At 36.0% G+C, this 16,471-nt stretch overlaps 1 protein-coding gene across 1 annotated transcript in view; it reads right to left on the bottom strand.

Annotated features, from left to right (window-relative positions):
- Nucleotides 1-16,471, bottom strand: part of COL22A1 (collagen type XXII alpha 1 chain) — a 564,322-nt gene that overhangs the window by 329,453 nt on the left and 218,398 nt on the right. Inside the window, exons 9-12 of the mRNA XM_056823025.1 lie at nt 15,194-15,307; nt 7,335-7,370; nt 1,681-1,743; nt 1,451-1,489 (exon numbers count right to left, since the gene is read on the bottom strand). Of these exons, the coding sequence (XP_056679003.1) occupies nt 1,451-1,489; nt 1,681-1,743; nt 7,335-7,370; nt 15,194-15,307 (252 nt within the window). The remainder of the gene's footprint in view (nt 1-1,450; nt 1,490-1,680; nt 1,744-7,334; nt 7,371-15,193; nt 15,308-16,471) is intronic.

Below are 16,471 nucleotides of genomic sequence, written 5' to 3'. Positions count from 1 at the left end.
AAATAAATAAACTTTAATTTTAAAAAATGCAAGAGTTTTTGTGTGTATCTATATACTAAGAAGAGTGATCAGGTACCTTTCCAAACTTATCTCACACCATTCCAATTGACCATTCACTTTCTTCCCCCTGATTCTTACACTTGCATTGACTAATTCAGCTCCTGCTGTTCCCCAGGGTATGAAAGGATTCTCATTCCTTATCACTTCAGGTAGAAATGCTTTATTTCCTTTCCATCCAGACCCAACATAGGTAATAACATTTTCATGAAGCCTTTCTGATCATCCCTAGATCAATGTGATGTCATTTTTCTCAAGTCTTTGGGATCGTTGTGTTTAACCTCTCTTGCAGACTTAGCTTCTTACTTCTATTACAGTTATTCACATTCAAGCCTGATTTCTATCCTCCTTTCTTCCTATCATACATCCCTCTTTGAGAACAGAGATTAGTACTTTCCTGTTTTGTATCCTAGTGCTAATAGGGCCTGACTAAGAGTTCATATTTAATCAATTTTTGTTTGTTATTGAATTGGAACTTTTTAGTTAGCAGGCTCTTGCTTTCTTAATAAATCTGTAAAGATTGAAGTTTCATGGTGGCTAATGATCTGGAACTAGAGAAAATAAACTAGAATTCTAGGATCTTTTAAATTTTATTTTCATTTTCTGGTCTTAAAGCATTGCTTAATTAGGGGCATTATTAACTCAATTTAGTGTCTGTGGGCTCAAAAAGATTCATTTCACTTGCTCTGTCTTTTGCCCTTCCAGAATGCTATCTCATGGTATACACTAATATGGTAAAGAGAGACTAAGGAAGGGCAGTAAAGTGGCTCAATGGATAGAGAACAAGGTCTGGAGATGGGAGGTGCTGGGTTCAAATATGACCTCAGATATTTACTAGCCATGTGACCACGTGCAATTCACTTAATCCCATTTGTCTAGCCTTTGCTACTCTACTGCCTTAGAAGTGATACTTAATATCAATTTTAAGACAAAAGGTAGGGGTTGAAAGAGAGAGAGAGAGAGAGAGAGAGAGAGAGAGAGAGAGAGAGAGAGAGAGACGTGGAAAATGAATGGCTCCTTGACTTGAAGTCATCCTTTTATAGATAGATAGATAGATAGATAGATAGATAGATAGATAGACAGATAGATAGATAGATATAGATATAGATATAGATATAGATATAGATATAGATATAGATATATACAGATATATATATATATATATTGGCTCTCCCTTCCATCTTTCATCTTTCTTAAAAAATTGAAAGTTCTCAGAATCGGGGAAGAGAAAGAAAAATCATTGATGGCACAAACCTTGGACAATTATCTTATGAAACTATCCCTTCTAGAAAATGCTCTTAGTGACTGTGGATCCTAGCAAAAACAGACCCCTCTGCCATGTTGTTCATTTACCTCCCAAGGTCCATGGTGCAGTATGAAGCAGAAATCATACCTTTTCACCTTTTTCTCCTTTGAAAAATGTTCCCTGGCCCTAAGAAAGAAAAAAGCCAAAAATAAAGAGAAGTGTTTAATTTATATCATATCACAGCCCTCAAAGCATGAGAATTTTTAAATTACTGAATATTTCCCCTGCCCAAAGAGTTTCATTTCTGTATCTGTCTCCTTGGCACCACACTTAAATGCTTATCAAATGATTGATTGACTGATTGATTATTTACTTACCGAATCACCTTTTTCTCCTTTGGGCCCAGGGAGTCCACTATATCCTGGAACTCCAATTTCTCCCTTAAAATTTTCAAAAAGAAAAGCATCAGGTTAGGTGGATAATAAGTCAGACCACACAATTCCAAGGACTCTCTACACCTTGAAGATCCTGAGCTTCCTCAAGAGGTGCTCTCTGAGTTCACCTCCATCTTTGAATCAATCATTGTGAACCATTTGATCCTGTGATACTGAACCAGAATTAAGAGTCAATCTATATTTGTGATGTTTTCAAGAGCTCAGAGGTAAATAATGGCAGATACCAAAAGAACAAGGAAAAGACAGCCGGCAGGCAACAATACATTATGAATGATGATCTGTGCATCAAAAAATGTTGTAAAAGACAATGGTGAGGATATATACGAATGGGAAAGGAGGTAGGCAGGCCACCTGGATAGAATGAAGCAGAGTAGATGGACCACGCAGCATATAGCATTGGGATCAATGAACTAATAAAAACAAACAAAAACAGAGGAAGGCTCCCAACACACTGGGTCAATCCTTTCTGGAGGATACATGTCAAGAAACGGTAGTGCTCTCATTCTTGGTCTGTCACTACTGATCGCCTTTTCCCTGATGGTCTCTCAAGCCTGTAATAGCCTCTCTCCTTACTGCCATCTTGTAGCATCCCTCCCTTCCTTTCCCACGTTGTTCAGGTACCATCTTCTGCATGAGGACTTTCTTGATCCCCTCAACAGCTGGTGCTTTCCTGCCCCAACTAAATCATATTTAATTACTCTACATAAATATACAAATATATTTGTGTGTGCTTATATATTATATTTTATTATAAAAATATGCTTTTGTTTATATACACTAATTGATAATTACTTCATATTTATGATGCATATATAATATATATTATGTATGTATATATTATATACACACATGCACATTTATAAATATATACAATTTGTACTTATTTTCTACCCAATTAGAATATAGAGGGCAGCTAGGTGGTATAGTGGAGAGAACACTAGCCCTGGAAATCATGAAGACTCATCTTCCCAAGTTCAAAGCTGACCTCAAATGCCTACTAGCTGTGTGACCCTGGGCAAATCATTTAATCCTATTTACTTCAGTTTTCTCATCTATAAAATGAGCTGAAGAGTGAAATAACAAACCACTTCAGTATCTTTGCAAAGACAATACCAAATGGGTCAGGAAGACATGATTGAAATAAATAAGCAACAACAACAATAATAATGTAAATGTTTTGTGTTTCATTCTTTGTACTGGAATGCCAATCACCTATTGCTTTCCCTGGCCCTTAGTAGTCATCAATACAAACCTCTCTCTGACTAGGATTAAGTAACTCTCCTTACAAGGTTTCAGTACCTTTATCTTATAAGATGAGAAAACTGGGATTAGTGACCTCTGCTAGACTTCACAGTTCTGATATTTGGTGACCCCATAGCTGTGTATTAGTCCTATAAAAGTCATTCTTTATTTGGCTTGTCTTACCCACTAACTGGGTTTGCCACATATTTGATTGTTAATAGGAACATAGATGGCATTCATCAATGGTGCCAAAGCCATGCTGGAAAGAGAGGGTATTCTTTGGCCAAGTGAGCTAAATCCACATTCAATTTCACTGTTTCATTGTTTTAAATTTATTTTCCCCTTGATATTTTTGGGGGCTTGAGCCCCTATTTATCTTATTTATTTGATTAATTTATTTATCCTATTATTCTGCTATCCCAAAGAAATCCTGTGACTGTTACATAAACAGTCACTCTTTCATGCAACCACATTCTATTTATAAGTCTGTAAAACCCGCAAATATATTTTTCCTGGCAGCCAAGAAGCCTTAAGGTTACAACCCCAAGAACATTTTGTGAAGCAGAGATGCCTTTTCTTTTTCTTCTAAAATCAACATGACCCAATAACCCTGCTCTTGCTGCCCTCTATCACGGCATACAGACAATTTGGCACGAGGCTAGCACAGGTGACATCCTGCCAGATGAGTTTTATAGCTGCCAGAGATGATAGACACTGCTCTGTACCTGAAGACAGATGTGTGTGTGTGTGTGTGTGGGAGAGAGAGAGAGAGAGAGAGAGAGAGAGAGAGAGAGAGAGAGAGAGAGAGAGAGAGAGAGAGACAGAGAGAGAGACAGAGAGAGAGAGAGAGAGAGAGAGAGAGAGAGAGAGAGAGAGAGAGAGAGAGAGAGAGAGAGAGAGAGAGAGGGAGAGGAGAAGGAAGAGAAATGGACAGGAAAGAGAAGGGAAACGGGGGGAAGTAGGAATTGGTGTGGGAAAGAGGGAAGAATTATAGGGTAAAGGAGAGGGGAAGAGCAAGAAAAAATGATAGAAGTAGAAACAAAGGAAAAGAAAGGGACAGACAGTGAAAGAGAATGTTAGAAAGAAAAGGAGGGGGAAGGATAAGGGAAAGAGAGTGAGAAGAGAGAAAAAGAAAGGAGAGGAAAAAAGAAGGGTAAGAAAGAGGAGAAAGGAAAAGAGGGGAATAGAAAAATATAGGTGAGAGGAGCAGGAGGAAGCAAGAAAGAAATAAACATTTATAATGTTCCCACAATGTGTCAGGCACTGTTCTAAGAACTTAGACTTATTCTGTCATTTGATCCTCACAATAACCTTGAGAGGTTGATGTTATTATTAGTCTCATTTTACAGAGAAGGAAACTGAGGCAGACAGTACTTAAGAGACTTCTTTAGGGTCACACAGACATAAAGTATCTAAGTCCAGAAATGGGAAGAGAAAGAATGAGAAGTGTGGAGAGAGTAGGGAAGAGAGAGGCAAACTTAAATGGAATAGAAACAAAACAGCATTTCAAGGAGATCTAATTCCTTATACCTTGTTGCCTTGCTCTCATGATCCCTGAAAGTTAGGTACCATAGAATTAGAACTTGATTATTAGTTAAGAGTCTCAAGGGTTTCTTGTCCTGGATCTAACATTATTCACTTATAAGATGTTGGACAAATTATTCCACTTTTGTGAGTATCAGGGTTTTCATCTGAAAAATAGGGGAACGAATCCTCTTTTTCCTCCACAAAAAATTCATAATTACCAAGAATAATCTCATCAAACACAGCCTCAATTTTCTCACTGATCAAATTAGCACAACAATAATAACAGCAAATTGGCCCCTGACAATAACCTCAGAATTATGAGGTTAACAATCTTTTCACATGCGCTATCCTATTTGGTTCTTGCAATAATCTAATGAAATACAGTAGCTTCAATAATGTTCAATGATCAACTGGGAATGACTTAACTATTATCAGCAATAGAAGGATTCAAAACAACTCCACAGGACACATGACAAAAAAAAGGCCATCCACTGTCATAAAAAGAACTGATGGCATCTGAATGCAGATTGAAGTGAATCATTTTTCACTTTATTTCTTCATGAGGTTTTGCCTTTATAAGCAATATGTCTTCTTTCAAAACATGACTAACACGGAAATATGCATCGTACAACAGCACATATATAACTTATATTATGTCACCTACCATCTTGGGGAAGGGGTAACAAAAGGGAAGAATACAAAAAATATATTAAAACTATTTTTAAAAATTGCACCTACATGTAATTGGAAAAAAATATATAATAAAAAAGAAATTTAAAAAAGAAAGGGGAAAGATTACCCATTTTATAGATGAGAAAACTGGGAACCAATAAATGAAAATGGTTGCTCAAAGTCATGCAGGTAATGAAATTTAGTGCTACAAAAATAACATCCAAAAATTTTGTTGAGAACCAAGTAAAGTGGTGCATATAAAAAGATTATTAATGAAACACATAATTATATATTATTCTATAGTGAAATACTACAGGTTAGGAGTAATTTATTATTTTGCTATTCTTATTATGAAATATGATTACTATAGTGTAATGAACTCCTCATGAGGCCATTCTTCTACAATTACCATCCAATTGTGTTGTAGTTTGAATCTGTAACTACACTGTGACTTAAGATATTCACTTGTCTAGGAAACTCAGAACCACTTGTTCAGGGTCTCACTGCTGGCATGTGACAGAGGCAGGTCCTGAACCTTGATCTTTCCAACCCTGTGACCTGCTCTTTACTCACCTCTTAGCCATTTCTCATTATTATCATAATATCATATCAACATTATTACTATTGTGTTATTGTTTTAAAAAAAAGTCAGGAAACATGATTTTCGAAAAAACAAAACAAAACATTAGGATGCTGCCATGAAGGATGGATAAAAGAGGAAAGAGATCAGAGTCAAAAAAGAGAAGTAGGTTATAGTAATAGGGCACCTAGATGGCACAGGAGGTAAATGCCATCAGGAAAACCTAAGTTCAAATCCAGCCTCAGATCCTTACTAGGTGTGTGACCCTGGGCAAGTCACTTAACCCTGTTTGCTTCAGTTTTCTCATCTGTAAAACGAGCTGGGAAGGAAATGGCAAATCACTCCAGTATCTTTGCCAAGAAAATCCCAAATGGGGTCAGGACTGAAATGATTGAACAATAATGGAATAGTAGAGAAGGCTCTGGATTTGGAATGAGGACACCAGAGTCCAAGGCTAAGCTTTGTCACTCATAAGCCACATGACCTTCAGCAAATTGTTTCTGCTCTCTGGGCTTTAGATTCATCATTTATAAAATTAGAAGGTCTGACTAGATGATCTCTATGAAAATGAGGGTGCTGGACATCCTATTAAGGATCTCTTTCAGTTCTAATAATCTGTGAATCCAAATCACTGCGTGTGAATAATAGAGGTTGTCAGACTATGTGTAAGACTATAGACTCAATAAAGGGAGGATCAGAGGCAGGTCCCCTTTGCTTTACAGAAATGATTTACTCCTGAATCTTGCTTCTAAAAGGAATGTCACTAATTTGAATGAGCTTTGACATGTCCTAGGAGCATTCTTTGTGGAAAATAATTCTCTAGGCTCAACTAGATGACCAAATGGTCTCCTCAAAACCTAATTAAAATCTCCAAAAGACTACAGCCACAAAGCATACAAGGGTTCAAATATCGTCAGCAGAGGGGAGATGATATTCCAAAAATCATAAATAGCCTAATCCAATCTGACATAAGAGTGCTAAGGAGATACTATGTATAAGGCAGACACAGTGTTAAGCAATGAGAACATCCAGAGACGATGAGAAATAGACCTTGTCCTCAAGGAGCTTACATCCTAACCAGCTAGGGGTAAGGCAATAGATAATATATAATCAAACCATAGTCAGATACATGATAATTTGAAGAGTAAAGGAAAAAGTCATAACAATTCCAAGAACTAGAAAAGGCATCCCCTAAGGATGACATGCAAGCTGATACTTAAAGAAAGCTTAGGATTTTAAAAGGTGAGAGAAGGCGGCATTCAAGACATAAGGAATAGCCTGAGAAAAAGGATAAAGCATGCCAAATCTGGGGGAAATAAAACAAGTAATCTGGTTTGGTTTGAATACAGAATATGTGAGAAGAAGTGAGTAATGAGAAATAAGTCTAGAGAGGTGGGTAGATTGAAAGAAAATTGCAAAAGGCATTAAATACTGAGCTGCAGCCTCTGTTTTATTCTAAAGGCAAAAAAGATACTAAGGAAAGATGAGGACATGGAGAGAGGATATAATCTTGTCTAGTATCTAAAGAAAAATAGATTGTAGGGAGGATACTGACCTTGAGACCTTGAGGTCCCTCAATGCCCCTTTCACCCTGTGGGAACAAAGAAAAAAGTTATAATTAAAGGTTCAATTTTTCACTATTTCCTTTCACTCAGTATTGACACCTTCAGTATCCAGCATACAGATTAAACCCAAATATAAGTAATGCTAAGGTAAGGACAGCAGGTGATGCTGGCTGGACCCTGCTCAAAAGGTAAAATGCATTGGGTTCAATTGGAAGGATACATTAATTCCATGTTTAAATACTCTCACTTTTTATTAGCATAAAGTCTCTGTCTAGCAGGCTATTGTTCCTAGAACTTACGGAAAGGAAGAGTTTAGTGAGTGAGGGCTGAAGATAGTCAGACACTAAACACATTACATGTTGGTATGTGGCACCTTTTTGTAATTAATTATTATTTCATTGATTCCAAATAGAGAAACAATTTGTTTTCCATGGACAAATTCCTAGGTCTTTGGAGAGAAAGACATATTTTTTTTTAATTTTTAATTGCTTAAGGGGCAAAAGTGGATATCATTGAAGAGGGAATGAAATAAGGAAATCCAATAGAGATGTGGAAATGATCTCCAGTAATTTCATTCTTTTTTTTAAAGTTAAATTAATTAATTAATTAAGAATATTTTTCCATGGTTACATGATTCATATTATTTTCCTCCTCTACTCCCACCCCATCTCATAGGCAATGCACAATTCCACTGGGTTTTACATGTGTCATTGATCAAGACCTATTTCTAAATTATTAATATTTGCACTAGGGTAATCATTTAGAGTCTACATCTTCAAGCATATCCCCATCGAACCATGTGATCAAGCAGTTGTTTTTCTTCTGTGTTTCTACTCCCACAGTTTTTTTCTCTGGATATGGATACTGTTCTTTCTCTTAAGTCCCTCAGAATTGTCCTGGGTCATTGCATTGCTGCTAGTAAAGCAGTGATTTCATTCTAATACAGAATATTCCCAAAGTACTATCAGTTGGTCTGATGTCTCCCATGATGCTGAGTTAAGTTAGGCAGGTCTTAGATGATCAGTAAACACTAGTGAAACTGAAGTTTCTTGCTATATGCTAGTTTCCATCATGCTTCTGTGGCCCAAGACTCCTGGTCACATCATCTCATTGCTCTTATACATACATTCAGTCTGCATTAGAGAGAGGATGAGTCTTGGCATCAAGAACTCCTGAGGGAGCAGGTACGTGGCTTAGTGGATTGAAAGCCAGGCTCAGAGACAGAAGGTCCTAGTTTCAAATATGGTCTCAGACATTTCCTGGCTGTGTAACCCTAGACAGGACCCTTAACCCCTATTGCCTAGCCATTATTACTCTTCTGCTTTGGAAGCAATTCACAGAATTGATTCTAAGAGGAAAGGGAGGGTTAAAAAAAAGTAACAACAGGAATCTACCACTACAGTTACTGGCTATGTGATATGACTCTAGGCAAGTCATTTAATCTCAGTTTGCTTCAGTCAAATGTAAAATAGGAATAATAATAGAAAAACTTCACTAGGGTATAGTGAGGATCAAATGGAATAATATATGAAAAATACTTTGGAAACTTAAAATTCTATATAAATGCCAGTTGCTCTTATTATTTTTTAAAATGAAAATAGTTTATTAAGAAAGTTTTAGAAAATCAATGAAGAAACTGAGATGATTAATAACTTCATTAAGAAATTAAGATACAAAATAAATTCACCATAACAATATTTCTATATGTTACAAACCATAAAAAGGAAAAAGATTACAAGAAAATATATTCAAAATAACTACAAACTACATCAATTATCTGGTAGATACCTACCATACCCACAGGATTTATATGACTATAAAATTATTAGTTTTTTTAATTTAATTTTCCCCAGTTACATGCAAAAATGGTTTCCAAAAGTTTTCTAAGAGTGTTGTCTCAAAATTCTCTCCCTCCCTCCCTACTCCTCCAAATCCCTCTTGAGATGGTAAGCAATCTCATATAGACTGTACATGCCAAACCATGTAGAACATTTTTCGATATTAATACTTTTTGGAAAGAAACTCATTAAAAATGTAAGAAGGAAAATTGCTTTGGTCTGGATTCAGACTCAGTTCTTTTTTTCTGAAAGCAGAAAGCATTTTTTAACATGAGTACTTTGGGATAGTTTTAGATTATTGTATTGCTGAGAATAGCAAAATTATTCACAGTTGTTCATTGTATAGTATTCTTGTCATTGTGTACAAAATTTTCCTGGTTCTGCTCATTTGACTCTGGTTTAGTTCCTGTAAGTCTTTCAATTTTTTTTTCTGAGCTCCTCCAGCTTGTCATTTCTTACATTGTATTCCATCACAATCATATTTACACTTTACAATTCTTTTTCCCCACAAAAAGAGCTGTTTTAAATATTGTTGCACATATAGGTCCTTACAGTTTTTAGATTTTTATCTCTTTGGGATACAAACCTAATATTGTATTGCTGAGTCAAAGGATATATACTATTTTATAGCTCTTTGGGCATAGGTCCAATTTATTCTCTAGAATGAATAAATCAGTTCACAATTCCTCTAATGATGCATTCAAGTCTCAATTTTCCCACATCCACTCCAAATTTTGTCATTTATTTTTCCTATCATAATAGCTAATCTGATAAGTATGGTGGGTGGTATTTGGAATTGTTTTAGTTTGTATTTTTCTAATTAATAGTGATTTATGGAATTTTTGCATGACAAGAGAGAGAGCTTTAGTCATTTTGTCTATTCATATTATTTGACCATTAATCAATTGGGAAATGACTTGTATTCTTATATATTTGACCCATTTTTCTATGTTTCAAAAATTAGACCTTTATTAGAGAGACAGAATAAAATTACAGAATTTTTACTGTCTTGTATTACTTTCCATCCTGCTTAAATTCTGACCTCCACCTCTCTTCAATCTGCCCTCTATTTTATCATCTTCCCACTCCTTCTCTTAGCTTTTTCCCCTTCTACTTTCCTGGAAGTTAAGACAGATTTCTATACCCTATGGATGGTGTATGTTTTTCCCTTATTGAGGCAATTCTGATGAGAGTGGGGTTCACATGTTCCCTTCTCTACCTTTCCCATCTTCCCCTCCACTGTAAAAGTTCTTTCTTGCCTCTTTTATGTGAGATACTTCACTCCATTCTATTTTCCCTTCCCCCTCCCCAATGCATTCTTCTTTCTCATGCTTAATTTGATTTTATTTCATATCATCCCATCGTATTCAACATATACCCTCTCCTTTTGCCTAAAATTATGTGTGTATATATATATATATATATAACTTCTAACTGCCCTAAAATGGCAAAGTTCTTTGGTGTTACAATAGCCCATATAGGGATATACACAGTTTAACCTTATTTAATGTCTTTTGATTTATCTTTCCTGTTTCCCTCTTTTTTTTTTTTTTTAATTTTAATATTATTTTATTTGGTCGTTTTCATACATTATTCACTGGAAACAAAGATCGTTTTCTTTTCCTCCCCTCCCCCCCCCCCCCCGCCTTTCCCTCTCCCATAGCCGACGCATGATTCCACTGGTTATCACCCTGTTTCCCTCTTTATGCTTCTTTTGAGTCTTATATTTTAGACTCAAATTTTGCTTGGATACTTTCATTAGGAAAGTTTGAAACTCCTTTACTTCACTGAACAACCATTTTTCCCCTGAAGGATAGTGCTCAGTTTTGCTGGATTTGTGATTCTTGGTTGAAGTCCTACCTCATTTGACCTCTGGAATATCATATCCCATGCCCTGTGATCCTTTAATGTATAAGCTGCTAAGTCTTGTGTTATCCTGATTGTGGTTCCATGATATTTGACTTGATCTTCTTTGGCTATTGTCAATATTTTCTCCTTTACCTGGGAGATCTAGAATTTTGGTATAATATTTTTGGAATCTCTTTCAGGATATGAGAGAAGGATTCTTCCAATTATATTTTGCCCTCTGTTTCTAGAATATTAGGACAGTTTTACTTGGAAATTTCTTGAAAGATAATGTCTAAGTTATTTTTTATCATGATTTCATATAGTTCAAAAATTCTTAGATTATCTCTCCTAGATTTATTTTCCAGGTCAGCTATTTCTCCAATAAGATATTTCACATTTTCTTCTAAATATTTTTTCATTCTTTTGACTTTTTTGATTGTTTCTTGATGTGTCATGGAGTCATTAGTCCCCACTTATCCTGTTCTAATTTTTAAGGCATGATTTTCCTCTGAGCTTTTGTATCTCGTTTTCCATTTGGCCAATGCTACTTTGAAAAGAGTTCTTTTCCTCGGTGAATTTGTGTACCTCCTTTTCAATATGGCCAGTTATGCCTTTTAAGAAGTTCTTCTTTTAAGTGTATTTTTGTATCTTTTTTTTCATTTAGCCAATCTGTTTTTCAAGGAGTTCTTTTCACTGGATTTTTGAGTCTCTTCTTAAGAAATTGGTCTAGTCTGTTCTTAAGGTATTAATTGCTCCAGTATTTTTTTTGCCTCCTTTACCAAACTCTTGACTTTTTTCATGATTTTCCTGCATCACTTTCATTTCTTTTTTCCAAATTTTCTTTTGCATCTCTTTTATTTGAATTTTAAAATCCATTTTGGGCTCCTTCATTCTTTCTGAGCTTGAGAGCAAATCATAATATTCTTGGAAGTTTTGGATATAACATTATTGATTTTATTATCTTCTTCTGAGTTTGTGTTTTGGATTTCCTATCACCAAATTAACTTTCTATGTTGAGCTTCTTTTTTTCTTGTTTGCTCATTTTCTAGCCTTTTACTTTTGTTTTAATTAAAAAAAACTATTAATGTTGGGCTCTCTACCTGTGGTGTAAGGAGCACTGTAAAAGCTTCAGGTTCTTTGTGCAACTATCTTCAGAGCTGACACTGAAAATCTATCCACTTTCAGCTCTTCCAAGGTGGCATGCTATAAGGAGAGTTATTTTTAATACTCTTCCAACCTGTGCTCTGATCTGTGAGTAACCCCAGGCACTCTTTCCTCCTTGTAACTATGACCAGCATCCTCTGTTCCTCTATGGCCAATAGTAATGATTTATACTAGTATTCCTCCTTACCCTGAAAGCTAGCCCCAGAATTGCTACCTCCATTTGCTTATGAGTAATGTAACAATAGTGTTTCACCCAGAGCCAGCAAAAGGACCCTGTAATCTCCTTCTGAGCAGTTGTCTGATCCCCCTTATTGTCTGTGGCTGAGAACTCCAACTGTGTCCAGGGCCCATTGCCAAAGTGGGGACTACTCTGATGGGCTGCTTTGCACTCAACTTCCATCCTGGTGTGCTGGATTCCTTGTACAAGCCTTCTAAAAGCTTTGGGACTGAAAAATTACTTTTTTCCATCTTTTTGTGGCTTATGTTGCTCTAGAATTCATTCTGAGACATTATCCAAAGTTTTTTGAAGGCTAATCATATAGAGATCAGATGGATTCATTTACCTTCACTTATATCTTGGATCCACCTCCTTCTACTTGCTTTTTATAGACCCTTACCTTCCATCTTGGAATCAATACTACGTATTGGTTCCAAGGCAGAAGAGTGGTAAGGGCTAGACAACGGGGGTCAAGTGACTTGCCCAGGGTCACACAGCTGGGAAGTATTTGAGATCAGATTTGAAACCAGGACCTCCCATCTCTAGGTCTGGCTCTCAATCCACTGAGATACCCATCTGCCCCCTTCTAGTTACTTTTATTATTAATAGATTCATGGATTATCAAGGGAAAGCATAGTCACTCCAGAGGGCTGTTTATCTGATCTAATGAAACCTGAATCCTCCTTTGGAAATCTGTCCTTAGCAGTTAATGGAAACAGCATAGTACAGAAGATCATTTGTGTGACTTAGAATAAAGAGTTCTAGGTTCTAATCCTTGCTAAATAATGCTTATTGCACAATTATGGGCAAGATGCTTTAGATTCTCAGTTTCATGATTTGCAAAATGGTAATCCTAATAGCTAACTCAAATATTATAAAGAAAGTATTTTGCAAACCTTCAATTATTATACAATTATAAATTGTTATTATTGGGTTGGTGCATGAACATATAATTATTTCCTAAGAACAGAAATAGGTCTTGCACATTTACCTGGAAAAGGTCACTAATTTATATTTCTTTTGTCTCTCATTACCCTTATAGTGCTATATCTGACGCTGAGCACATAATATGCACTTAGTTAAACCTTGTTGATGGTTTGAAAGTCCCATCTGAGCTTTTCCATCTAGAGAATATAAGAAAAGATATTCATTTTATCAGACACATCCTCAGAAATTTCTTACTGTGCTTAGCCTTTTAAAATCCATTGACATTACCAGTCAGGGCAAGGGATAGCACTGAGAGTGAACTCTAAAAGAGGTTGGTTTTGGCTGACTTCACAGGTTCCTGGTGTGCTGCCTGCGTGTGTATGGTGGGTGCTGAGCAAAATTGCTTGGTGGCTGGATACCTATTATTTTGGTTTCCTAATTTAAAGCAGAAAAACCAGGGGAATTCAAGTCAGATGATCTCTGTGATTCTATTGACTCACGAAACATTAGAAAAAAATACTGGTCTAGCTATAAATCTCAAGTCTGAGTGACTTTTCTGGACCAAACAAGTTTAGTCATGTTCAACAGGGTAATCTTAACTGTATCCTCTATATATCTTATTATTCTAAACACTATCCCTGAGGTTGTACCATCACCCAAATCTGGTGTTTTCATTATTATAAATAGAAACATTCCCATTTCTAAAGCCCTCCAAATTATATTGTTATTTAATTATTCACCATTTATAGAGAACTTACTATGAGTCAGATTCTATGCTAAACATCTTAGAAATATTATTTCATTTGGTCCTTGCAATAACCATGCTAGGTAGGTCCTACCACTATCATTATTTCCATTTTACAGATGCAGAAACTAAAGGAAATGGATTAAATGAATGCCTAAGTTCGCACAACTAATAAGTTTCTGAAACTGATTTTGAACTCAGGTTTTCCTGACTCCAGGCCCAGCACTCTACAATGACCCTATGAGATGTATAGTTCCAACATTGCTCTTCTTTTTTAAAAATAAGACCCAGAGAGGTGAGTTAAATTGACTACAGTCCTAGCATGAGAGGCAGGGCTTCTAACTCTAAGAATCACCTCTGCTAGATACTGATTTCCTACTACACTATGCTCCAATCTTATCTGACATAGTCACAGAATTATTCAGTTAATGAGCATTTTAAGTGCCTAATGATAGGCACTTAAAGTTCCCAGGACTATGCTAAGAGCTATAAAAGAAAGACATTGAAGGGCTAGAGAAGGGGATAGTGAAGATGGCATAAGTTTGTGGTGGGATAGAGTAGAGACGGTAAAGAGAAAGAATATTCTTAGAATATTCTTAAGAAAGATTCTTATGTTTAAACCAAATTGATTTTTTTCCCTTTAATTGAGTTATGTCCCGGTGGAGGGACCCCATACTAGTAACCCTACCTCCTCTCCAAAATGATCATTATGAGGAAAAACACCTTCTGGAAATGAAAAGTATAGATTTAATTTTTGGGTAAGCAGTTTCCCTATCTACTTCAGGTTGGGGTCCATTACAATGACCAGTTGGTATAAATTAGATTGTTAGCTCCTTAAAAGCAGGAGTTATATAGGTGTCCTCAGATCCATCACATGACTTTGAATATGTGCACTTAAATATTTAATGTTGTTACTAATCAAAACAAAGAAGCATAAAGATAACTGTATAAAGATCTTGCATACCCTCTACAGCCCCTGACCTAGAAGTTTGTAAATGATATATAATTTTTTTTCTGATTCTTTCCTATAGCTGAAAGTATTCCAGTAGAAAGAGCCTCCCCAGCAGTGACCCTGGCTTCAGGAAGAAAGAGGGGAGAGCATCAGAGTACCTTTTCCCCAGCAGGGCAGGAACAGTTGATGGTCTTCAGGAAGCCAATCTGCTCACTGCCGATGGTGGGTGGGGTCTCCGGTAGAGGGGCTTCTGTGATAACAGTCACCTGGCACTAAAGGAGAAAAAACACAAGATATTCTGACTCCTCAGATCCAACCACCATATGCATTCTCATTGTGCTTTGGCTTCTGTGATACCATTTCCCTACAACAACCCAAGTAGAACCATTGCCATTTTATAGCTGAGCTAACTGAGATTCAGAGATGTTATGGGACTTGCCAAGTCATGTGTGTATGTGTATGTTAAAAAAAAAGTTTTAGAATTTGGATTTAAAACCGGATTTCTTAACTCTATACCAAGCAGCTTCTGCAAAATTCAAGATAGTCAGAGAAGTAACCTATGAAGAGCTATAACATGTTAGGTGCTTACTCTGAAAGAATGCAAAGTATTAATGAAATCTCACTAGAAAGAAACTTGTTTTATGATAGATATGAATGTGTGGAAGGGCAAAAAGTTTTTAAGCTCTTTATTTCTTGTCATAGCAAAACAACAATAAAAATGGAAACAAAATGAATGTCCTTTCTTTGGGAAATAGATGAAAAAACTATTGCAAATTCATATAACAGAATAATATTGCATTATAAGAAACTGAAACAAGGAACTTATGAACCATAAATTTAAAGATTACCTGGAAAACATACACAAGGTCTACAATAACAAAAACAATAGTGGCTAAACTCAGATCAAATGCCGTGATGAATCCTTATTCTGGGGAACAAAAAATGCAACATACATTCTTACTCTCAACAGAGAGATGGAAGATTATGGGGAAATGTTTCATGAGCTATCAGAGACTGGTAATTTTTGATTCATTGTGTTTCTCTATTCTAAGGAAAGAGAGAGCATATTAGAAAATAACTGTTGTTTGAAAAAGTCAAAATTACAATGTTTTTCTCAAGAATGTATGCTCTTGAAGAGCAGGGACTGAATCTTGACTTCTTCCACAGTGCTACGACCCCAATAAAAGCTCAATATAGGCTAGTACTTCCTTCCTAAGAAAAAGGTCACCCTGACAGGGAAAAGTATATAAGGAAGAACTAAAAAAATAACACTGATTATAGACTTCACTAAGACTTGGTATACAATAGACTTAAAGAAAAAGGTACAGCCTGATTTGAGCCAAAGAGACAACTGTTAATTCTCACCTTTGTGGTATAAGGGACCGATAAAATGGGTGAAACCTGGATGCCAGACATGGCTCTTCCATATTGGCTAT

Source organism: Monodelphis domestica, chromosome 3 (genome assembly GCF_027887165.1).
Source record: "Monodelphis domestica isolate mMonDom1 chromosome 3, mMonDom1.pri, whole genome shotgun sequence".
In the NCBI taxonomy this organism is placed as follows: Eukaryota; Metazoa; Chordata; class Mammalia; order Didelphimorphia; family Didelphidae; genus Monodelphis; species Monodelphis domestica.
This window is presented reverse-complemented; position numbering and strand designations above follow the sequence as displayed.